Genomic DNA, 24863 nt, shown 5'->3' with positions numbered 1-24863 from the left:
AACATTCACATTGAATAACTGAATAACTGCTGATGTAGCAATAGAATTTCAAACATAATGCATGTATTAACTATATACAGATGTACATTATGTGATCTAATAACAAACATCTTCTTTAAATAGCCAATGTGTCTTCACCTGGCAGGAAGATCATACTTCTTGGGAAAACCGGAGATGGAAAAATCAGCGCTGGAAACACAATCCATGGAAAAAATATTTTCACCCCTGATGCTTCACCAAATTCAGTTACAGTTCTATCTATGAGAGGAGAGAGGAAGGTTTATGGACAGAAGATCACAGTTATCGACACTCCTGGACTCTTTGACACAGATCGAGATGATGAGTCCATCAGATCTGAGATCATTAGATCCATTATTAATTGTGCTCCAGGCGTTGATGCTTTTCTCATTGTACTAAAAGTTGAAAGGTACACAAGACACGAAAGAGAGATTGTGAATGAAATAATAAAGTATTGTGGAGAGGAAGCCTTTAGACATGCAGTGGTTTTATTCACTCACGGCGAAGATCAAGAGGGTCAAACCATCGAATAATTTGTTCAGAGAAGTCCATAGCTGCAGGAGCTTGTTGACAGATGTGGAGGTCGCTGTCACATCATTGACAGTAAATACTGGAGAAAATGTCTCCATTGCCCCTGTAGCTGTGGGTTCAAAAGCAACAGGGTCTGAAATTAAATGATGAAACTTGCAGGTGCATCAATAGGGGCTCTAACTGGTGCTTTATTTGGCATTGTTGGTAGTGTTGCAATAGCTGCGACCTGCCTAATAGAAGCCAGCTCTTCAGAAGCAGCTGGGACAGGTATTGAAGCAGCTGCACTAAAGGCAGGGCTCACAGGAGGTGCAGGGATTGGTTTATCTGCTGCAGGTGTTACTCTCTCAGTTGCAGGGCTCTCAGGATTCATCGCTGGAGGAGCTATAGGATGGGAAGCAAGAGAAGCTGATTCTGTATCTGATGCTGTAAAGATGGGCGCAGCAGCTACTTATGAGAATGCACAAGAATACATTTCACTCATATTTAACCCCCGTGATCAACAATGTAATTAAGTGTTTCACTACTCTCATCAGCTTATCTCACTGTCTTTCTCTTTCAATTCACGCTCTGCTTGAGTGGACAGTAAACCCCGCCTACTTCAATTTGATTTGCCATCTCAATCATGATACTGACGAGCACTGCTGAGGCACACTGGCCTAAAAAATTAACTTTTAAATCTTTTTGTCATCATAATCAACTACAACATGATTAGTCCAGTCGCACGGAGAGTCTGCAGATGTGTCCTTTATTAAAAACAAACCACCAACAAGTAAAATCTGAATGGGGCATTGACCCGAGGAGGCCATCAACAGAGGACTAATAATGCAAATAATAAAACACATAACATGCGAGATGAGGTTGGTCAGTGCTTATTTTAGGCTATTACTATTTGCATGTCTTCCAAGGCATATGATTTCATTAAAAACATTTTTTTTAATAATAAGTGAACGATGATAAGTCTCATTATTCATGCTCACCATTATATAGGTATCAGTTTTTTCTGCAAATTATAGCTTTGCCACTTGAGTGTTTGTATTTTTGAATTCGGTCTAGTTTTATCTATAGAATAGTATGATGAGTGGGTCATGTATAACTGAATGATCTCATACAGCTGCTGTGAATGAAGATAACCTTCATCTCACCACTGACTGAGTGTAGGTTATAGAAATCACTGAAAAAGTATATGCATAGATTCCATAAAAATAATAAAAACAAATACATAAAACAGGTTGAAATAATGACTAAATTGAAGCGTGGCTTTGCTATCACTTAACCACACTGGGCACTTTGTGATTATAATTTATTTAAACAAGATAAAGTAAATATATTTACTTTGTATATAATTTTTTTTTCCTGCTAGTCATGCTTTGACGTCTTTTCAGAACCTCTTGAAAACCTCTTAAAAACGACTTGGTGCACTTAAATTAACTATTGCAGTATTAATCAAGGTGTAAGCACAGCTTTTGCAAATTCCACAAGGATTTCACAGAGGGTCATGATGGACGTGTAATGCACGTGTAAAAGACGTCAAATAGACAACACGGGTAAATATTGAACAACACATAGATAAAAGTCAAAGTAACAATTATACATGCAACCCCACAGAACTATAGACATGTACAAATGTATCTGAATGCATTTTTAGGAAATGTTCTGTGTTACATATTTTTACCGATTTATGCCGTCCTACCACATGTGGCCGGGATCACATCGTCGCCGTCGGACCAATGTTTGCTGGGTCATATCATCAGCTGCTAAATTCAGATCTGCGTTCACTGGCTGGCGCTGTTTTTATATCACATTAACTTTCTCATGTTAAATTCACATTTAATATAAAGTCAGTCGTATTAAAAAATAACAACAGAAGAGTTACACTATGCCTCAGAAGTTAAACAGGTTTTTAAACCTTTTTGTTGGATTTTATAATTTAATGATCATTCTGACGTTGGGAAAGAGTCAAGAGATGAGATTGCTGGTTGTAGTTTATTTGAGCTGCTGTTGTTGACATGTTTTTATGTTTAGTACAAAAGGATAGTTGATATATTATACATGATCTTTAAACCTTTAAGAATAAACAATATTTCATTGAGCTAATGCATGTGTTCGCTAACTCACATTCAACCAGTCATTTCTAATCTAAAGACATGATTAATACATCAAATGTAATATAAGAAAAAAGATAAATCAAATTCACAACAGCAAATTCAGATCCTTAAATCATAAATGTAAAACTTAAATTCATAAAATATCTTATAGTATAATAGAAGGAAACTTTGTAAATGTATATCCAATGATGAGTAAATGATAACCTTTGACCCCTCACAAAATGCAGTTAACAGATTAACGTCTCATAGTTTTGAAGTAAGTAAACAACAAAAAGACATGATAAAGTTTGTAAAAGCAAAACATGTTAACAGCTATTCTTGCCATCGGGGCTCATAAAATGGATCAAATAAACCCACAGGAATCAGACTGATACATCAACAGAAGCTCATCTACCTGATGGAAAACAGATCCTGACTGAAAAAAAAAATCATCTGAGAAAGAGATTCCCCTCTGGTGCGACTGCCTGCTGAGACTCAAGTTATTATTATATGAAAAATTATTGTTTAACAAAGTGATGAATGAAAATGAAGTTAAAGGAAGTGAACACACAAGCACTTGTTTTCTTATGAAGGTCTGTGTATCCTTTCACTCTTAATATCTGCTGCAGATGAAGTTGAGTTTGTCAGTTTCAGGACGGCTGATCCAGCGCTGATCTCCTCCAGACTGAACTGCTCCAGATCTCACTGTGTGTTCACAGTCCTCCTCTGATGTGCCGTTCCCTGGAGCCCAGTTCTGATAGCACACAGTGTCTCCACTCACCCAGTACCAGACGCCCAAAATATGAGAGTGACGTAAACCCAACCACAGCTCCGCAGTAGACGCCAGGTGTACCACGTTCATCACACGACGCTGAATCTCTTCTGAATGAACCGAGACCAGATCCACATGATTCTGTCTGCAGTATCTCAGAGCTTCAGACCACGTCAGATTCTCTCTGATCACAATCAGTTTATCTGGAAACCAAACAGAGCACAAGCAGAAACTAGAGAGAGACTGACCAAAAACAACATCAGAACAAACACTGTGGATGAATTTGTCATGTCAGACATGTAGCGGGAACTTTAAGAGATCTGGAGGAGATGATGGGTTGTGTGTGTTTCGTGAGGATCTACTCACCTTCATGACACACAAAAGGAAATAGGCGGTCATATGAAGGAAACTGATTGTTACAAGAGATGTCAATCCATCTTCCCTGAGCTTTCGGTTCAATCACTGTACAGTTTTCATCACCTCCAACATTATTAGGTTCACCAGACATCCAGTATCTGAATGAAGAGTCACTCTGATCTGACCACTGCCATGAGTCTCTGAACAGACCGATCCAGACATATGATCCAGATGAGTTATTATAACTAATGATCTTCTTAACCTTCTCATTCTCATCCTGGTTTCTCACACTGACCAGATCAGTGTGATTCTGTCTGCAGTAACTCTGAGCGTTTCTCCAGTTCATCGTCTGATTGATGAAGACGAGTCTTGTGTTTCCTTTAAGAAAGACAAATGGACAAAGATTCATGAATCAGTTTGTTCATTATTCTTTCGCTGCTTTGGATGTGAACAGGAGCAGCGGTGGAAACATCAGAAACACGTCTCTCAAAGACTTGAGCTGCTTCTTCAGCTGGTGATTTATTGAATATTAACTATATTTTCAGGATTATATTAAAGATCTAACATGAAGTAACACTGAGGAACATTGTGATGATTTTAAAGCTCTCTCTATTGATCCATTATGAACACTTGACTCAGACACAAAGAGCCGATGAGAGAAGCATTAAACAGAGGAAGATATTACACTGCAGCTAAATATGATCGTTTACATTCATTTGTACTGTAGATCACTAATTTATAGATTAATAGTTAATAAATTGTTTTAATGGAGTACCATGAACTGGACTTGAGTTCATGTACAAGTAAAATAAAGATGTTACAGGTTTGTTTTGAGATACAGAAGACTGAAATAACAAACTTTATCAACTCTAGTCACTGCTATGTGTATTTCTTATAAACATTATTATTATTGTCAGATGATTATTGGGTAACACTTTAGAATAAGTTTCCATTAGTTAATGTTAGTTAACTACATTATTTAATATGAAGTAAGCAAGAACAATCCTTCTACAGCATTTATTAATCTTAGTTAATGTTAATTTCAACATTTACTAATGCATTATTCAAATTAAAAGTTGTGCTTGTTAACATGAGTTAATGCACTGTGAATCAACATGAACTAACAATAAATAACTGTATTTTCATAAAAAAGATTAATAAACACAGTGATAAATGTATTGTTCATTGTTTGTTCATGTTAATTAATACATTAATTAACATAAACTAATGAAACCTTATTCTAAAGTGTTACCGATTATTGTTATGATTATTAATAATTAGAGCCATATCAATATCTCTCTCTGTGATTTATTTCTCTATAATCTCTTTAACTGCAGGTTATCATTGTGACAAATTACCCCATATCGTGAAGTCTTATTATTTCTGGAAAATATTGTGTCTGTACAGAAATTGTTTTAACAATGAAAGTGAAAATATACAGGCACCTCTATATTCATAATTAAATTAAAATAGGGGTTAGTATTGCATACAAATTTGGTATTTGCACATCTATAACTGAATGGTTGTTGAATTTCTATGAATTAGTTTTAAATAGCTGCACTCACTGTTGTTGCAGATTAATTGCCATTTATCATCACTACATCTCAAATCATGCCATTGTCCATTTTTCATCCCAGCGCACTCATCTCTGCCATCAGGTTGTTTATATCCCCAGTTCAGATAGATAACAGGTTCACCTGAAGACCACTGCCATTGATCACGACCCGTCTTCTGCAGCCCAATCCAGAAACGTTCATCAATCACACTCTTCATCAGCTCGTTCATGTCGTTCATGTTGTCAGCGGTGGCCAGATCTGTGTAATTCTCTCTGCAGTATCTCTGAGCTTCAGTCCAGGTCTTCTTCTCATTTATAAAGTGATACTGACGCTGAACACATTCAGATACGGAGCAGAGAGCTGTGAAAGAGAGACGCTGCTTTAATGCTTTTCAGAACAGGATCAAACCTAATGAAACTAGAAACCATAAATAAAACCACAAACACACTCACCAACGAGAAGAAGAATGAAATATAGAGTTTGCTCCATTTCTGAGGGCGAAGAAATACATATAAACAAACAATTCACTAATTCCTTTTAGTTTAAATCATTATTTCAGTGGTAATTAAAAATCCGTAATAACAAGAACATAAATGCATCACACACAATCATTAAGACAATATTAACATCTCAAAGTCTAATTATATTTAAAGAATGAAGAAGTGAGTTGTTCTTACTTTAGAGGTTGTGTGTTTCTGTTCTGAGTCTAATGTTTCTGTCTTCAGCTTCAAACTCTGTGATGATTTTATCTGCTCTCATCCGTCACTTCATTTGTTTATTCCTCTAAAACAAAAGCCCTTTTCATTCTTCTTCCTCATTCACATGTATTTCCTTCTGTTGCTGTTGATGTCTGTGTTGGACTTTGTTGCTGTAATTCTGTGGAAGTGTGTTCATTTGAATGTGGTGGAGACGGAGTGTGGTATGTTCTGAAATGAAGTGTACTCACACGAACAACCTCAACATTTAGATTTCTGTTTTCCATTTTCTTATGCACTATGCACTATGCACTGTTGCTCTCTTCATATAATGCCAACTTATATAACAGTAATTTAAATTTGCTGGAGTTAAAAAAAAAAAAAAAAAAAAACATGCTTGCATTTCATTATCTCTCTGTATTTTAATTCACTGATCTACTAGCATATGACTAGACATGGCGTCAGGGCAGATAAAAAGGTTCATTTTTAATTCTAAAGTTCATGTTCACTTTCACCATTTTTACTCTGGAACAGCAGCAGAAGCTACATAATATAGCACAAAAAATGTATTTACATACGAGGTACAAGAGCAGGAAACTAATCTAAAAGTAGAAAATGCATGAAACTTTGAACTCAGGATGAGACCAGCTGTGATAGCAGGAGAAAGACAGAGACAGAGAAAGGAGAATAAAGCTGTGGCCTGCAGTTAAAAGTGCGAGGGATGCAGAAAAAAAGCTCAGAGCCCGAGCATTTGATGAAGGCAAAGAAATCATTCGGCCACCATGAAATTTGTCGTCTGTGGCTGGCTAGTCCAGGATCTTTTGTTTGGCCATGTCCTCTGGATTTTGTGCCTTAATATCCTTTTAAGTATAGTCCAAAACCTTTTGTCTGGAACTTGTCAAGATGTTGTATGATAATTTGGTTCACTTAATGTAACCGGTGTAGTCTGCGTTGTTATTTTTTTCATGAAATGAACAGACGGATGGTAATTTTGTTTTGCGAAACAACTGAAGCCTGATTCTTTTCCAAGAATCCCATTCATCTGTTAATGACGTAAAACTCTGGAGATCACAATGGGGTAATGACCTTTGGTTTTCCCATGGAAATGAACGCTCTGTAAAGTTGAAGGTGTCTTTGTGAGTTCTAGGAGGAGATGGATGGAGCAAGGTGAAAATAATTCTGCATACTTCTTCATGTTAGAGAAGTCTAGGGGGAAGTCGTGGCCTGATGGTTAGAGAGTCGGACTCCCAATCGAAAGGTTGTGAGTTCGAGTCCCGGGCCGGCAGGAATTGTGGGTGGGGGGAGTGCATGTACAGTTCTCTCTCCACCTTCAATACCACGACTTAGGTGCCCTTGATCAAGGCATCGAACCCCCAACTGCTCCCCGGGCGCCGCAGCATAAATGGCTGCCCACTGCTCCGGGTGTGTGCTCACAGTGTGTGTGTGTGTTCACTGCTCTGTGTGTGTGCATTTCGGATGGGTTAAATGCAGAGCACAAATTCTGAGTATGGGTCACCATACTTGGCTGAATGTCACTTCACTTCACTTCACTTCAAGTCTAATGCCAGTTAGAGAAGTCTAATGCCAGTTATAATAGCATGACTAAACTAAGTGTTGATGGTGTCATAACAGATAACCCCAAGACAATTTCTAGTTATTGCTATAAGTTTTATAAGTTGTTATATACCTCTAGGTTTGATGAGGATGACAGATCTTAAGAAGGTCATTTCTAGACCCTTTTCCATTTCTTGCAGAGGTTTACGCAGAGAGCTGAGATTCTGAGAACGTCTCTTATTCCTAGCTATTACTCTGATTCCAAAACCCAAAAAGGATCCACTTCTTATTGAAAATTGGCATCTAATTTGTTAACTTAAAGGTCCCGTTTTTTGCGCTTTGATTGTGTTTACAGTGTGCAATATAACATGTGTTCATGTTTCGCGAGTAAAAAAACACAATATTTTTCACACAGTTCACCTATCTGTATACCGCTGTTTTCACTGTCACAAACGGGCCGATGACTTCCTTGTTCTATAAAGTCCCTCCTTCAGAAATACATAACGAGTTCTGATTGGGCCAGCGGTTCCTGTGTTGTGATTCGACAGCAGCTGAGCGCGCGCTGCCCTCCTGTAAACGCGATTGGACTAGTTTTGTGAAGCAAGTTGGCAGGAGCATGTGCTGGAGATGTACTTATAATCACAGGAGCGTTTTTACTGATGAGATGCGCATGAAAATCGCATTTGTTTTTTTTGCACAGCCCTAACATCTAGTTAACAAAGCTAAACAGTGTTGCCCTTTGTGTAATAAGTTACAGAAACTGTTAAACGCACCAACTTAAATAATAAAATACACTTACCGGCTGTGGTCCATAAACAACCCCTTCTCCAGACAAAGAGGGAACTGCTCCATCTTTCAGGAGTAATCTTTGTGTGAATCCGGCATTAAACTGATTGAGATTGAGGAAGCTGTCCTCAGCAAAATGTGCTGCACATAGTTTTACATGTGGATTATAATTTTCGGGAACCGAGTTAAACATAAATTGTAACCATTAATCTCCAAGTACAGCGTCCCTGGGAAGCCCAAAACAAAGATTATTGGACTCCGAGATGAAAATAACAGCGTTTCTACGACATGGCGACAAACACAAACCAGCTCTTCTTCTTCTCCATCGGAGCGCAACAAGACCACGCCCCCTTTTTGTGTATTCCTGTGGGCGGAGGTTAGTCAAAAAACTGTTTTAGTAACGTCATTAATGCAGGAACTAGAGGGATGTAGTCCAAACGGGTCGTTCGTTGTAGGCGAATTCTGTTAAATAAAATATCTCGCTTGGCATTGAACTTTGAGCTTTAGAATTTTACAGATATTATTTATACTCTAACAAAAACATTACACACTAACTGAAGTTTAAAACATGGGATCACGAAGAACAGGACCTTTAACACTGATTATAATATTCTAGCTCAAATCTTTGCTCAAAGATTACAGAAAGTGATGAGCTATTTAACTGATAAATCTCAATCTGAATTAAAAATAAAATAAAAATAGTTACATTTCTAATAACATCATATTAATTTTATAATTAACGCCCGGACACTCTTCAAGACTTTCTCTTCTCTTCTTAATCCGCCGCCACCACCTCCTCCATCGACTCTTACAGCGGACGACTTTGCAGTTTTCTTCACAAATAAGACAAGATCCATCAGTGACCAATTCTCCACACCGCAGACTGAGGACAACTTCACAATGACCGACGCACACTCTTTCTCCTCCTTCTCCCCACTCTCAGAGATGGACGTCTCCAAACTTCTCCTGTCCAATCATCCTACTACTTGTCCACTTGATCCGATCCCCACTCACCTCCTTCAAGCGATCTCTTCTTCAGTCATACCTTCGCTTACTCACATTATCAACTCCTCTCTTCACTCTGGAACATTTCCCTCAGCATTCAAGCAGGCTCGGGTAAGCCCACTGCTCAAGAAACCATCTCTAAATCCAGCGCATCTTGAAAACTACAGACCGGTATCCCTTCTTCCATTCATTGCAAAGACACTTGAGCGAGCTGTGTTCAACCAGTTTTCTATGTTCCTTGTGCAGAACAACCTCCTGGACAGCAACCAATCTGGCTTCAAAAGTGGCCACTCAACTGAGACTAATCTGGTCTCGGTTACTGAAGCCCTGCAACTAGCAAGAGCAGCTTCAAAATCCTCGGTACTCATCTTACTGGACCTTTCTGCTGCTTTTGACACTGTTAGTAACCAGATTCTCCTGTCGACCCTCAGAAAGATGGGCATCTCTGGAACAGCACTCCTGTGGGTTAAGTCCTACCTCTCAGTGTGTCTTGGAGGGGTGATGTTTCAAAGTCACACCACCTTGCTACTGGGGTTCCTCAAGGCTCAGTACTTGGACCACTTCTCTTCTCCATCTACATGACATCATTAGGATCTGTCATTCAGAAGCATGGCTTTTCTTATCACTGCTACGCTGATGACACCCAACTCTACCTCTCATTCCAACCAGATGACCCGACGGTAGCTGCTCGCATTTCGGCCTGTCTGAGTGACATCTCTAGCTGGATGAATGACCATCACCTTCAGCTTAACCTTACAAAGACAGAACTCCTGGTGATTCCAGCTAACCCATTGCTTCATCACAACTTCTCTATACAGCTGGGCTCATCAACCATTACTCCTTCGAGGGCAGCTAGAAACCTAGGAGTTGTGATGGATCATCAGTTAAGCTTCACAGAACACATTGCTACTACTACCCAGTCCTGCAGGTTTGCCTTATACAACATTAGGAAGATTAGACCCTTCCTGTCAGAGCAAGCAACCCAACTTCTTGTCCAAGCTCTTGTTCTCTCCAGACTGGACTATTGTAATGCTCTCCTGGCTGGCCTTCCTGCATGTACTGTCAAGCCTCTGCAATTGATCCAGAATGCAGCAGCGACGGTTGTCTTCAATGAGCCAAAAAAAGCTCACATTACTCCTCTCCTCATCAGGTTACACTGGCTACCAGTAGCTGCTCGCATCAAATTCAAGGTACTGATGCTACCCTACAAGACAACCACTGGCACGGCACCAACTTATCTAAACTCATTGGTTAAATCTTATGTGCCCTCCAGAAGTTTGCGCTCTGCAAGTGAACGACGCCTTGTGGTACCATCCCAAAGAAATTCAAAATCACTCTCACGGACCTTTTCCTGGACTGTGCCCAGCTGGTGGAATGACCTCCAATCTCAACCTGTACAGCTGAGTCTTTACTCATTTTCAAGAAACATCTAAAGACTCATCTTTTTCGCCTGCACTTAACCAACTAACACTAGCACTTTTCCTTTTCTTGTCTTTTAATTTTATAATAAAAAAAAAAAAAAACCTACCTATGCGTTCTATACTAGACTAACTGAGACTTGTCATGGCACTTGTATACTGTTGTTGTTCTCTTGTTGACCTGACTGCTTCTATTGTTCTCATTTGTAAGTCGCTTTGGATAAAAGCGTCTGCTAAATGATTAAATGTAAATGTAATGTAAATGTATAAACATCATATAATTCTAGACCACAATGTCTGGTCTAGTTCAGAAATAATTTTCCTCACTGTCTGTTTCTCGTGTTGTCACCTCAGATACAGCCAGTCTTTTCTCTGAGGCCTTCTCTACTTTTTCTGAAAGTGTGTTAAAACCTGACTCAGATCTTGGAATAGAAGAGATGATAATGCTTTTTAATAATGCCTGCTCTTGTGTCTTAGATACTGTTGCTCCTTTTAAAGTTTCAAAACCCAAACGAAGGTCAGAACCCTGGATAAAAAACAATATACAAGCTCTCAGACAGGAATGTAGGAAGGCAGAGCGCAAATGGAAGACAAACTGCAAGTCTCCTATGAACTCTTGAAAAATGCTCTTTCTGCTTACCAGCACTCTGTAAAAAATGTCTCTTTAAATATCTCTCTCAATTAATATCAATAAATTAACACAATCCAAAAATTCTGTATAATACATTAAACACTATTTTTTCTCCTGCTAACACTTCTGGTCTGGACAGTACGGTACTCCAGAGACCTGTGCAGCATTCCTAAATTATTTTATGGGAAAGGTGGATGCCATACGGTCCACTGTTACTATGTGCAGTCTTGACCCCTCTGAACCACCCATTTGTCATGCTTTTTTCGAACGGTTTGATCCAATATCCCTTTCTGAGCTTGGCGATATAGTGCACAAGATTAAGCCTACCCCTTTCTCTGGTAGATGTTATCCCCACCCGGTTCTTTAGAGAGGTCCTGGATACTATCAGCCCTAGTGTATTGGCTATTATAAAAAGATCCTTAGACAGTGGTCATGTTCCTATATGCCTCAAACAAGCAGTGATCACGCCTCTTCTTAGACACAACCAATCTTAAAAATTTCCACCCTATTTCTAAGTTGCCATTCTTGTCTAAAATTTCAGAGAATATTGTTTTTAATCAGTTATCTTCATTTATCTCATAAAACCATATTTTATATAAATTTCAGTCTGGTTTTAGAGCCCATCATAGCACCGAGCCTGCACTGCTGAAGGTGTCAAATGATCTACTCCCTGCTTTGGACTCTGGAAAATCTGCTATTTTAATGCTACTTGATCTTAGTTCTGCATTTGATTCAGTTGATCATGTTACCCTTCGTATTCGTCTAAGGGATGAAGTTGGCATTAGGGGCATGGTACTGGATTGCTTCTCATCATACCTTAATTACTTCTAGACTTGATTACTGTAATGCGCTTTAGTGTCAAGCATTCGTTGCTGAATCGCTTGCAGTTGGTCCAGAACGCAGCCGCAAGGTTGCTGACTGGTAATATGAGAAGAGAAAGCATTTCTCCTGTCCTGGCGTCTCTTAATTGGTTACCAGTCATTGTAATGCTTTATTGGGTGGTTGTTCTGCACGCTTAGTAAACAAACTACAGCTAGTCCAAAATGCAGCAGCAAGAGTTCTTACTAGAACCAGGAAGTATGACCATATTAGCCCGGTCCTGTCAACACTGCACTGGCTCCCCATCAAACATCGTATACATTTTAAAATATTGCTTATTACTTATAAAGCCCTGAATGGTTTAGCACCTAAGTACTTGAATGAGCTCCTTTTACATTATAATCCTCCACATCCGCTACGTTCTCAAAACTCAGACAATTTGATAATACCTAGAATATCAAAATCAACTGCGGGCGGCAGATCCTTTTCCTATTTGGCAACTAAACTCTGGAATAACCTACCTAACATTGTTCGGGAGGCAGACACACTCTTGCAGTTTAAATCTAGATTAAATACCCATATCTTTAACCTGGCCTACACATAACATAATAATATGCTTTTAATATCCAAATCTGTTAAAGGATTTTAAACCAACTAACTCTCTCACTCGTGAAAGGATCAGTCTTTCGTTCGTTGTCTGGCTCGGCTCGGTGTTCATCTTCAGTTCTCTCTTCACAGCAGTTCAGTCAGTGTACTGTTTGAGTAAATTAATTACTCCGGGATATTGGTTTGTTTGAACTCAGAGGGAGTGTCAGCCACATTAAAAAAAAGTTAACAGCTTAAGTCATTTGTGGATTAATGCGTATTTTAGACGCGAACCGTTTAAAACGATTCAGTTCGATTTGGTGAACTGGTTCAAAAAGATCCGGTTACATCTAATGATTCTTTCGCGAACCGGATACCACAGACTGCTTTGTTTTGAACTCTCTCACAACAGACACGGAAGAGAAGACAATGCTGAATAAAGTCATAGTTTTTGCTATTTTTGGACCAAAATGTATTTTCGGTGCTTCAAAAAATTCTAACTGACCCTCTGATGTCACATGGACTACTTTGATAATGTTTTTAATGAAATTTAACAATAAAATATTTTCTATAATAAATAATATAATTTCTTAATTTAAAATAAAATATGAATGAATACTTCAGATAATACCTGGATTGTTTACAATTTTAACTTGTGGCCACAAGAAAAACATGTCGTTCCCTCAACATAAGTAGTCGTGGCCATGGTAAATGGATGTTGTTCCATCAACAAAGCATCTAGAAGTCCATGACATATGATGTTGTTACCGAGTTCCATACTTTTTAGGTACCGAGCGAATTGCCTCGATACTATTGAGTATCGAAAAATGACATGTTGTTCGATTCCAGATTTCGATACCTAAGGAGTTAACTCGTCTATGTCGGTGCTCAAACAAATACATATGAAATGCAAAACAACACACATAAAGTCACTCACGCACATACACGCAAACTCTACACACACGAGACGCACGGAACTCTCCGGGCACATACTTATATGAGACGAGTGCGCACGCACAAACTCTCCACGCGCATACTTATATGAGACGCGAGCAGACACATAATACCTTAAAGATGTGGAAAAGTTGATCAAAAGTGTGGGTACATTTCTCCAGGGTCTATGCCAACAGCGCACGATGCAGTATTTGCGGTAAAATAATTGCTGCAAAGACCAGTACCGCAACAAATATGATGAAGACCTTGACAGTGCACGGAGTAAACATAAGAGCAGAAAGTTGCTCCATCTTCGACTGGTAAATGAAGAGATACCTTGTTTATCACTCTGACAGTGTTTATATTGCAATAAATAATAACCTACTGAGTGTACACTGCCGTTCAAAAATGTGTTGGTTAGTCAGAAGTTTTTTTTCAGTAAGGAAGCATTAAAGTTATCAAAGGTGACATTAAAATGTGTAATGTTAGAAAATATTTAGTTTATTTAAATAAATGCTGTTCTTTTGTATTTTTTATTCATCAAAGAATCATGAAAAAATGTATCATAGTTTCTAAAATATTAAGCAGTAAACTGTTTTCATATTTCTGAAGGGTCATGTGACACTGAAGTAATGATTTTGAAATATCAGCTTTGACATCACAGGAATAAATTACATTTTAAAATATATTATTATAAGATTTTAAATTGTAATACTATATCACAATATTACAAGCTTTCCTGTATTTTTTTTATTAAAATAAATTCAGCTTTGGTGAGCATGAGCTCTTTATAAAACAATTTTTGTTCCTTTGTGCTTTCTTTGTGCATTGGCTAAGGAGCATGAGTCAAACTGAAAAAAATAAAACCAAAGTTTTTCTGAGGTATTGTGTTCTGTAGTCTTGTTAAAATGGGTTTCATAAAATTGGTATCGAAAAAAGTATCGCTAGGAACCGGTATTGAAACTGAGGTATCGAAATTGGCACCGGATCGAAAGATTTTGAACAATACCCAGCCCTAGCCACGACATAATATTATGTTCCCATGAGTTAAAGCTGAAGTAGGTAACTTTTGTAAAAATGTTTTTGTGAAACCTGTCATTATGTCCTGACAGTAGAATATGAGACAGATAATCTGTGAAAAAATCAAGCTCCTCTGGCTCCTCCCAGTGGTCCTATTGCCATTTGCAGAAATTCACCGCTCCCGGTAAGAAACAACCAATCAGAGCTGTGGTTCGTAACTTTTTTTGTGTTCAAGATTTACAAATTGTATATAATAAGTGAGTACACCATGAATCCATTTTCCAAACCGTGTTTTTAGCCTGTCCTGAATCACTAGGGTACATCTATAATAAGTGTTTGTATTCGGACTATTTTACATTGCTTCGGGGGTACCGCGGCGGAGTAACCCGGTACCTTTGTGATTCTTCATAGACATAAACAGAGAGAAGTAGCTCCGGCTACAATGTTCTTCCGCAAGATGCAGGCAGTTCTGTTTATTAACCGCTAGAGCGTCAAAAGTTACCGACTGCAGCTTTAATGTGATGTTCCCACAAATTAATATCTCATGGCCACAACATATTATCACATTCCCACGAGTTATTACGTGGTGGCTACGACAAAACTAAGTGAGCCGACCATGTCCTCTCCCGAGCACCGGAGTTGTGGACAGCGCTCTTGTGAATATTACAGCATAACCATTTGTGACCCTGTCTGTGAAATCCAGACTAAAGTCTCAAAATCTAATTATGAGATATCAAGCATCAAAGCTTGAATTCAACAAATAATTTCACTATGATTTCAATCTTTGACATGGCCTTACTCAGTCAATATTAAAGATATAAAGGTTATTTCACAGAATGTTCGAAATATCTGAGCACTACATCAGCCACTTGTAACGATTTGCACCACATTTTCTAATAGATAAACACAACCCGTGATCACAATCATGACAGTCATAAAACAATGCAAGGAGTTGGATGTAGCTTCCATCTGATCTACTGAAACCTTCACAAATGTCAACCTCTTCACAAACACAAACAAAGGAACTTCTTATAACTTCTATATTATTATATGTGGACTCAAAATGATGATGCTGTACACTATTGAATACTACAACTGATTTTTTGTTTATTATTTTCATTTGGTCAAATTGGTTAAGGTGCAGTCACATTAACCATTGCTCTGTGAAATTTAATTCATGGACGGATTCCATTCATGAAGCAGCACTTCACTCATCGCTACAATAGTGACAATAGGAAATGGACCACTTTTTCTTTCTTATGCTTTTTGCATAATGTTCTAAATTGATTCTCAGTTAAGTCCAATTTACAATTCAGTCAAAATCTCCAAAACATTGTCTTATGAAGCAGAAGAATTTGATTGCACCCAAAGATTGATGAATCGTGCACCAAAAATACATGCATTTTTTATGATAGTATGGCATTTGGACGCAATGTTTCAAACTTCATATTGTAGGCAAACAGCCTATTTACATTTATGATAGGTTATCTAACAGTCATTATGACCATAAAGCAAGACTGTTGAACTCTACTGCAGAAACATCACTAAATTATGTATGATCTTACCTACACAGAGAAGAGGATTTGACCATGTACACACTGTCAATCCACTTGCTTTACAATGGGTTTAATAATTTGGGTATTACAAGTGTTTCCTGTACACAAACAGATAAATTGATGGATTGGCTCCTGCTTCACTCCTGATCTTTGTGGTGTATATGTGGCCAATGCAATGCAAATAACAACAGTTACAAAGGTGTGAATCCTTCAGCTGCAACAAGCTATGCTTTAACTGAAACTATAGTTGTACAGAGTGCATATTGGATTATTTTAAAGGCATTTTATTCTCATTTATCGTGCACATTGTTTAAGAGCTGCACTACTTTAATCCAGCCCATATCTACATGCCAAATGTACACTTGTAAACTATTCAACGCTATTCATATATTCAAGTATGCATTACAAAAAGGTATTTAGAATTCTTTAGAAAAATAATAATACAGCTCGTATAATGTCAAATGCAATTGTACATGAAACCTTTTCTCTTCTGTGGTCACAGAAATAATAGCAAGCTTATAATAAAGAATCAAACATTTCAAGATATTAAAAACAAGTATAAATGACTCAGAATCACAACTGTTAATGTGCCCAATAATTAATATAGCTGATTGTTCTAAACCGGTCACTGAATAGAGTGACAATTATTTTTTCTCTTCTGTTTGTGCTGTATTATTGAAAAGATTTCCAACAAATTGTTGTATATTTTCAGTCACAGCTGTTGCTTTCTCGTAGTTAAGCTGTGCTGCCTCCATCACCGCATTCACTGAATTGCCTGCATTCCATGCAGTGACTCTTTCTCCAACAGCTCCTGCAAAAGCTGCAACTCCTGCTCCTCCTGCTTCAACTGCTGCTACTGCTGCTGCTCTTACTGCTTCAACTGCTGTTCCTCCTGCTTTTTCTCCTGTTTTCACTGCTGCTTCTTCAGGATCTGTTACTCCTGTCTCTGCTTCTCTTGCTCCTCCAACAGCTCCTCCAACAGCTCCAACAACAGCTCCTCCAAAAGCTCCTCCAACAGCTCCTACAAAAGCTCCTCCAACAGCTCCTCCAACAGCTCTTACAACAGTTGAGGCTACATTTTGTAATGTACTTAAAGGGAGGGTCGTTTGTAAGAAAGCCAGAATGAAATTAACTGCAAAACATGTGCCCATAAGAGCACCAATCAGCAATTCTGTTGTCACTCCTGCAGCCTTCTCCAGTATTCTTTCCTGAACATTTTTCTTTGCTTTTTCTCGTTTCTCTTCTGGAGGCAAATTTTCCCCTGCCATTTTTCCAATTTCCTCTTGAATTTGTTCCTCCATCTTTTGAAAAAGCTCATTGGTGAAGCAGCCGTTCTTATGTCTCATCTTGGCAATAGTCTCCAGCAGATTTTTCACCTGTACTTTGTTGCTCTTGTTGTCCCGTTTACGTTTTTTCCAGTGTTTGTTGTCGATGACATGACAGCGACCTTCACATTTATCAACCAGCTCCTGAAGCTGTGAATTGGCCTTCAGAAACTCTTCAATGGTCTGGTCTTCTAGGTGCTCACCAAAAGTGAATAAGATCACTGTGTGGTCAAACGCATCCTCTTTCAGTGTTTTCAGACATTGCTGTAGCACCTTCATTTCTTGGCTTGTGTACTCTCCGATCTTTAGTACGATCACAAAGGCATCAACACCTTGAGCACATTCAACCATAGCTTTGATGATCTCAGATTTCATCTCCTTATCATCATGATCTGTATCAAAGAATCCAGGCGTTTCGATAACTGTGATCTTGCTTCCATATCGGCTCTTCTTTCTTATTTCACATATAGCTTTTACTGAATCGCCCGAAGCTTGAGGGGTGAATACTTTTTCTCCAAGAATTGTGTTCCCAGCGCTGCTTTTTCCATCACCTTTCCTTCCTAAAAGCACAATTCTTCTCTCTGGCATAGACACACAGGCTATGAAAAAAAAAAGAAAAAAAGTATATGAACCTTTATGAACAGTTATTGAAAAAAAAGACAATATTCTGTAAGTGTGACATTATGATTAGTGATCATTATTATTAGTGAATTGGCTTACATCCCATTATCCTTGTCTGTTGATGACGTCAGTGTCTATAAGGTAAATATAAAGGTTATTCTTCACTTTTGAACCATCTTCATTTATATAAACATTTTGACATTTTACCAAACACCAGTTTGTTATAACGTACCGTAGATTCAGATGAATGATTTCTCAAATCTCAAATGTATGCTTATTACTAATTCAATCTGTGAATCTGAACTGTATTCACTGAAAAATCGCACACAACATAAAGCAGAGTGCCATGAATCTTTTTAAAGATCAACCTTGCTCTTTTCTAAATTGTGGGATAAATTGGGATTTTCTAAATCTAATATATATATGTATATATATATATATATGTATATATATATATATATATATATATATATATATATATATATATATATATATATATATAGGTGTAACGGTACACAAATATGTCGGTTCGGTACGTACTTCGGTTTTAACATCACAGCTCAGTATGATTTCAGTACATCAGGGGGAAAACCCTTTTTATTTTCTTTTTTAAATGGTTTACTGAAGAAGTTGCTCTTTCTTTAAATACATTCAGTTTTAGTTAAAAATTTCTTAGTGATAAAAAACTAACTCAGTTCATGCTTAAATCTATAGGAAGCCCTTTTACATGATAAGGTTACAATTAGGCCTAACAACTTAATTCAAACTTAAAGGGGTAATATGATGTTGCTAAAAACTGCGCGCCTCGCGCCTCCTCTCCGACCGCCAGTAGCGGACCCTTACGATAGACAGGCCGTCTGAGTCTCCAAAGAAAGCGGGGGGCAGGGCCCTGTCTCATGCGTGCATGTGCCACACACAGTGGATCCTGTGATGTTTGTACTGGCTACTGTATACAGGCCACCAGGGCACCATACATACTTTATTAAAGAGTTTGGTGATTTTACATCCGAGTTAGTTCTGGCTGCAGATAAAGTTTTAATAGTTGGTGATTTTAATATCCATGTTGATAATGAAAAAGATGCATTGGGAACAGCATTTATAGACATTCTGAACTGGGGATTATTGGGGTTAGACAACACGTTTCAGAACCTACTCATTGTCAAAATCATACTCTAGATTTAATACTGTCACATGGAATTGATGTTGATAGTGTTGAAATTATGCAGCCAAGTGATGGTATCTCAGATCATTATTTAGTTTTGTGCAAACTTCATATAGCCAAAGTTGTAAATTCTACTTCTTGTTACAAGTATGGAAGAACCATCACTTCTACCACAAAAGACTGCTTTTTTTGCATTTCCAAAACCTCAGAACAACTTGATGATGTAACAGAAACGATGGACTCTCTCTTTTCTAGCATTTTAAATACAGTTGCTCCTTTATGCTTAAGGAAGGTCAAGGAAACCAGTATGACACCATGGTATAATGAGCACACTCGCACCCTAAAGAGAGCAGCCCGAAAAATGGAGCGCAGCTGGAGGTAAACAAAACTAGAGGTATTTCAAATTGCTTGGTGGGAAAGTAACCTATCCTACAGAAAAGCATTAAAAACTGCTAGATCCGATTACTTTTCTTCTCTCTTAGAAGAAAACAAACATAACCCCAGGTATTTATTCAATACAGTGGCAAAATTAACGAAAAATAAAGCCTCAACAAGTGTTGACATTTCCCAACATCACAGCAATAATGACTTTATGAACTACTTTACATCTAAAATCGATACTATTAGAGATAAAATTGTAACCATTCAGCCATCAGCTACTGTATCACATCAGACAGTGCACTATAGACCCCCTGAGGAACAGTTCCACTCATTCTCTACTATAGGAGAGGAAGAATTGTATAAACTTGTTAAATCATCTAAAACAACAAACATGTATGTTAGACCCTATTCCATCTAAGCTCCTAAAAGAGGTGCTTCCAGAAGTCATAGATCCCCTTCTGACTATTATTAATTCCTCATTGTCATTAGGATATGTCCCCAAAACCTTCAAACTGTCTGTTATTAAGCCTCTCATCAAAAAAACACAACTTGACCCCAAAGAACTAGTTAATTATAGACCAATCTCGAATCTCCCTTTTCTGTCCAAGATACTAGAAAAGGTGATATCCTCACAATTATATTCCTTCTTAGAGAAAAATGGTATATGAGAGGACAAATGACCTGCTCTTATCACCTGATCGTGGTTGTATCTCTCTATTCTATTGGATCTTAGTGCTGTGTTTGACACAACTGACCACAACATTCTTTTGCATAGACTTGAACACTTTGTTGGCATTAATGGAAGTGCATTAGCATGGTTTAAATCATACTTATATGACCGCCATCAGTTCGTAGCAGTGAATGAAGAGGTATCATATCGATCACAAGTGCAGTATGGGGTACCTCAAGGCTCAGTACTAGGGCCGCTACTCTTCACGCTTTATATGTTACCCTTGGGAGATATCATCAGGAAACATGGTGTTAGCTTTCACTGTAATGCTGATGATACTCAGCTCTATATTTCTTCATGGCCCGGTGAAACACACCAATTTGAAAAACTAATGGAATGCATAGTCTATATAAAAAAAACTGGATGACAAGTAATTTCTTACTGCTAAATTCTGAAAAAACAGAGGTGGTAATTATAGGACCTAAAAACTCTACATGTAATAACCTAGAACACTGTCTAAGTCTTGATGGCTGCTCTGTCAAGTCTTCGTCATCAGTAAGGAACCTAGGTGTGCTATTTGATCGCAATCTTTCCTTAGAAAGCCATGTTTCTAGCATTTGTAAAACTGCATTTTTCCATCTCAAAAATATATCAAAATTACGGCCTATGCTCTCAATGTCAAATGCAGAAATGTTAATCCATGCATTTATGACCTCAAGGTTAGATTATTGTAATGCTTTATTGGGTGGTTGTTATGCACGCTTAGTAAACAAACTACAGCTAGTCCAAAATGCAGCAGCAAGAGTTCTTACTAGAACCAGGAAGTATGACCATATTAGTCTGGTCCTGTCAACACTGCACTGGCTCCTTATCAAACATCGTATAGATTTTAAAATATTGCTTTTTATTTAATAAAGCCTTGAATGGTTTAGCACATCTGTATTTGAATGAGCTCCTTTTAAATTATTATCCTCTACGTCTGCTACGTTCTCAAAACTTTTTTTTTTTTTTTTCAAAACTACGTTCTCTCAAAAAAATTTGATAATACCAAGAATATCAAAATCAACTGCGGGCGGCAGATCCTTTTCTTATTTGGCGCCTAAACTCTGGAATAACCTACCTAACATTTTTCGGGAGGCAGACACACTCTTGCAGTTTAAATCTAGATTAAAGACCCATCTCTTTAACCTGGCTTACACATAACATACTAATATGTTTTTAATATCCAAATCCGTTAAAGGATTTTTTGGGCTGCATTAATTAGGTTAAACGGAACCAGGAACACTCCCCATAACACCTGATGTACTTGTTACATCATTAGAAGAATGGCATTTACGCTAATATTAGTCTGTTTCTCTCTTATACCGAGGTCACCGTAGCCACCAGATCCAGTCTGTATCCAGATCAGAGGGTCACTGCAGTCACCCGGATCCAGTACGTATCCAGACCAGATGGTGGATCAGCACCTAGAAAGGACCTCTACTGCCCTGAAAGACAGCGGAGACCAGGACAACTAGAGCCCCAGATACAGATCCCCTGTAAAGACCTTGTCTCAGAGGACCACCAGGACAAGACCACAGGAAACAGATGATTCTTCTGCACAATCTGACTTTGCTGCAGACTGGAATTGAACTACTGGTTTCGGCTGGTCAGAGGAGAACTGACCTCCCCAACTGAGCCTGGTTTCTCCCAAGGTTTTTTTCTCCATTCTGTCACCGATGGAGTTTCGGTTCCTTGCCGCCGTCACCTCTGGCTTGCTTAGATGGGGTCACTTCATCTACAGCGATAACATTGTCTTGATTTGCAAATGAATGCACAGACACTATTTAAACTGAACAGAGATGACATCACTGAATTCAATGATGAACTGCCTTTAACTGTCATTTTGCATTATTGACACACTGTTTTCCCTATGAATGTTGTTCAATTACTTTGACGCAATGTATTTTGTTTAAAGCGCTATATAAATAAAGGTGACTTTTTTTTTTGATTTGATGTATTTTGTGTAATGAAATGTGTTTACGACACATTATTTTCACATACTGTACATTATTGTTTCTCCTCCATGCCCACATTCTCAAACGTGTAGATTTTTACAAAATTTATCGTTCTGAAAAATGAGGTGTGCTCTGATTGGCCAGCTATCCAGTGCATTATATCTTGCTCTTTTGGAAGGCCAAACAAAGTAGTTTCGCTTTCACAGTGAAACACACAGCATCTATACAACATGGCAGTGGCGGCAGCAACAACAATACTACAACGAGAATAAAAAGGTATGCCTTCTTTCTTTGCTTGAACATTTGGGTGGCGTTATGCAAATCTTCCCACATAGTGACGTAGAGATGTGGGGTGTGTTAGAACGAGCTGTTTTAGGGGGGTGTGGATGAGTCTTTTATAAAGAATATCTATTTGGATTTGAGACTTTAGTCTTTGCAACTTCAAAGATCTTCTTTATGCACCAAGAGCTTGTTACACTCCAAAGAGAAAGAAAAACTGAAATAACATCATATGACCCCTTTAAATTTAATTACTATTTTAAATAGATGATCAACACTCAACTTAATAAAATAATAATAATAATTGTATGTAAATTGCACATAATGCAATTTTTAAATTAACTTATAAATTACAAAATTTCTAAGCTATTTGTAAAAATATATTCAATTACACAATGGCTGCCATTGCATGTTAACAGATTAATAAAAAAAAATACTTTGCATTAAATAATTAAGACTAACAGGTTTAGAAAAATATAATGAGTGTATGGTGTAATTATTATATCACAAAATGAAAGCATTCACTCGTGCACTGTTCTGCACAAGTCTGTGGTGCGTCACGGCTCAGACACAAGAACCAGAGCTGATCGTGGCCACTTTAGTCAGTGCTTATGTTGGGATTATACCAGCATGTTTTTTAACTGTACCTCTCAAAGGAGGTTATACTGCGATATGTCATGCCACTTCAAAGACTGTCAAAAAGCCATTTATTATTTGAATTTCCTGAGAAAATAAACAAAACAGTATTCTCTGGGTACACCTGCGTACCAAACCATAAGATATATAATAGGGGTGTAACGGTGCACAAATATGATGGTTCAGAATGTACCTCAGTTTTTTAACATCACAGTTCAGTACAGCAATTTTAATGATTTACTGAACAAGTTGCTATACATACATACATATATATATATATATATATATATATATATATATATATATATATATATATATATATATATATATATATATATATATATATATGCCTCTACAGTGTAATATGTCCTAATAAAACATCACATGCAAATCTGTAAATATGGAAAACTAAAGTACTTACATTACCTCTGTTTCTTTATTCCACCAAAGGAATTAAAAAAAAAGAAAGAAAGTGGAGGTGTTGATGGATGGCCAGACCGAGATCTACAGAAGCTTTCATTTTCTTCTTATATGAGCCTATTGGGCAGGAACTTTAAGTTAATAATTTTCTAACCAGTGCACACATCCAACTAACACAGTCACCAACATTGAACTAGAAACTGTTTAAGTGAATAAAAAAGTCGATGGAGAAGATATGTCAGTCCACTGATTTGAAATGGCTCATCATAATAAACTGACTGGTTGTTCAATAATATACAGCATGTTGGCCATTACATATTCATTTTGTCTCCTACTCAGACACTACTTAGTTTCTGGTATCTGCAAATGGTGACCTTGGAAGTAATAAAACCATGAAAGTGTAATGAGTCAGTGGAGTGCGGATCCATCTGCAGCTTTATTAACAACAGATTAATGTAACACAGTATCAAGAGTATGGGTGAGTTAAGAGCTTAAACAGGAGCGGCCAGTGATTGAGGCAAAGTCCAAATAACAACTAAAGTTCAGAGCCAAAACATTGTCAGCAAGGAGAAGAATAGCAAAAAAAATAGCAATTTATTAAATCATTTTTACTTAGACACACTTTGTCTGATCAGCATAAATTCAAGAAGAGCTATCAAAAAGCAAAGATAATTGAAAATCACTGGACACTGAAGACATTGAAATTATACATTTTTTTACACTTACAATGCAGCAAGGAACACTAATTTAAACAGTAATATAAAATGCAAAGTAAAAAAAAAGAAAGAAAATATAATAAAATTCGGCACACCAACGCTCAAAACACATGCATTATCGAGCATGTAGCATCTTCATCAGACAGTTAAAGCTTTTACTCAACAAGCCTTTATACTATTAATCCCATACATACATAAATGAATTAAAGATAAATAAATAAAAACTTTGGTTTGCCACAATTTGTTCTGTTTTCTTATTATCTCCGATGTTGAGCACCCAACTTGAGCATTTTGCCAGTGATGTTCATGCTTAGTAAGTCAATACTCTGTTTATGG

At 37.6% G+C, this 24863-nt stretch overlaps 2 protein-coding genes across 3 annotated transcripts in view; both read right to left on the bottom strand.

Annotated features, from left to right (window-relative positions):
- Window positions 1–3082: 3082 nt before the first annotated feature.
- LOC132100596 (macrophage mannose receptor 1-like) overlaps window positions 3083–24863 on the bottom strand; it is a 124150-nt gene continuing 102369 nt past the window's right edge. The window contains exons 1-5 of one of the 2 annotated variants that reach the window (XM_059505822.1): window positions 5996–6230; window positions 5771–5809; window positions 5328–5678; window positions 3772–4140; window positions 3083–3608 (exon numbers count right to left, since the gene is read on the bottom strand). In XM_059505822.1, the coding sequence (XP_059361805.1) occupies window positions 3247–3608; window positions 3772–4140; window positions 5328–5678; window positions 5771–5807 (1119 nt within the window). In that variant the 5' untranslated portion in view covers window positions 5808–5809; window positions 5996–6230 and the 3' untranslated portion in view covers window positions 3083–3246. Of the gene's footprint in view, window positions 3609–3771; window positions 4141–5327; window positions 5679–5770; window positions 5810–5995; window positions 6231–24863 lie in introns of those variants that run through there. The other variant, XM_059505821.1, reaches the window with a different exon arrangement.
- On the bottom strand, window positions 16965–23886 carry LOC132095383 (GTPase IMAP family member 4-like). The gene is made up of 3 exons (XM_059500307.1): window positions 23813–23886; window positions 18366–18400; window positions 16965–18244 (listed from the first exon to the last, which is right to left on the bottom strand). Exons 2-3 carry the CDS (start codon window positions 18370–18372, stop codon window positions 16965–16967), a joined length of 1287 nt encoding a protein of 428 aa, XP_059356290.1. The 5' UTR covers window positions 18373–18400; window positions 23813–23886.

Source organism: Carassius carassius, chromosome 2, assembly GCF_963082965.1.
Source record: "Carassius carassius chromosome 2, fCarCar2.1, whole genome shotgun sequence".
NCBI lineage: Eukaryota > Metazoa > Chordata > Actinopteri > Cypriniformes > Cyprinidae > Carassius > Carassius carassius.
Note: the sequence above shows the minus strand (reverse complement) of the source record. Positions and strands in the feature narration are given on the sequence as shown.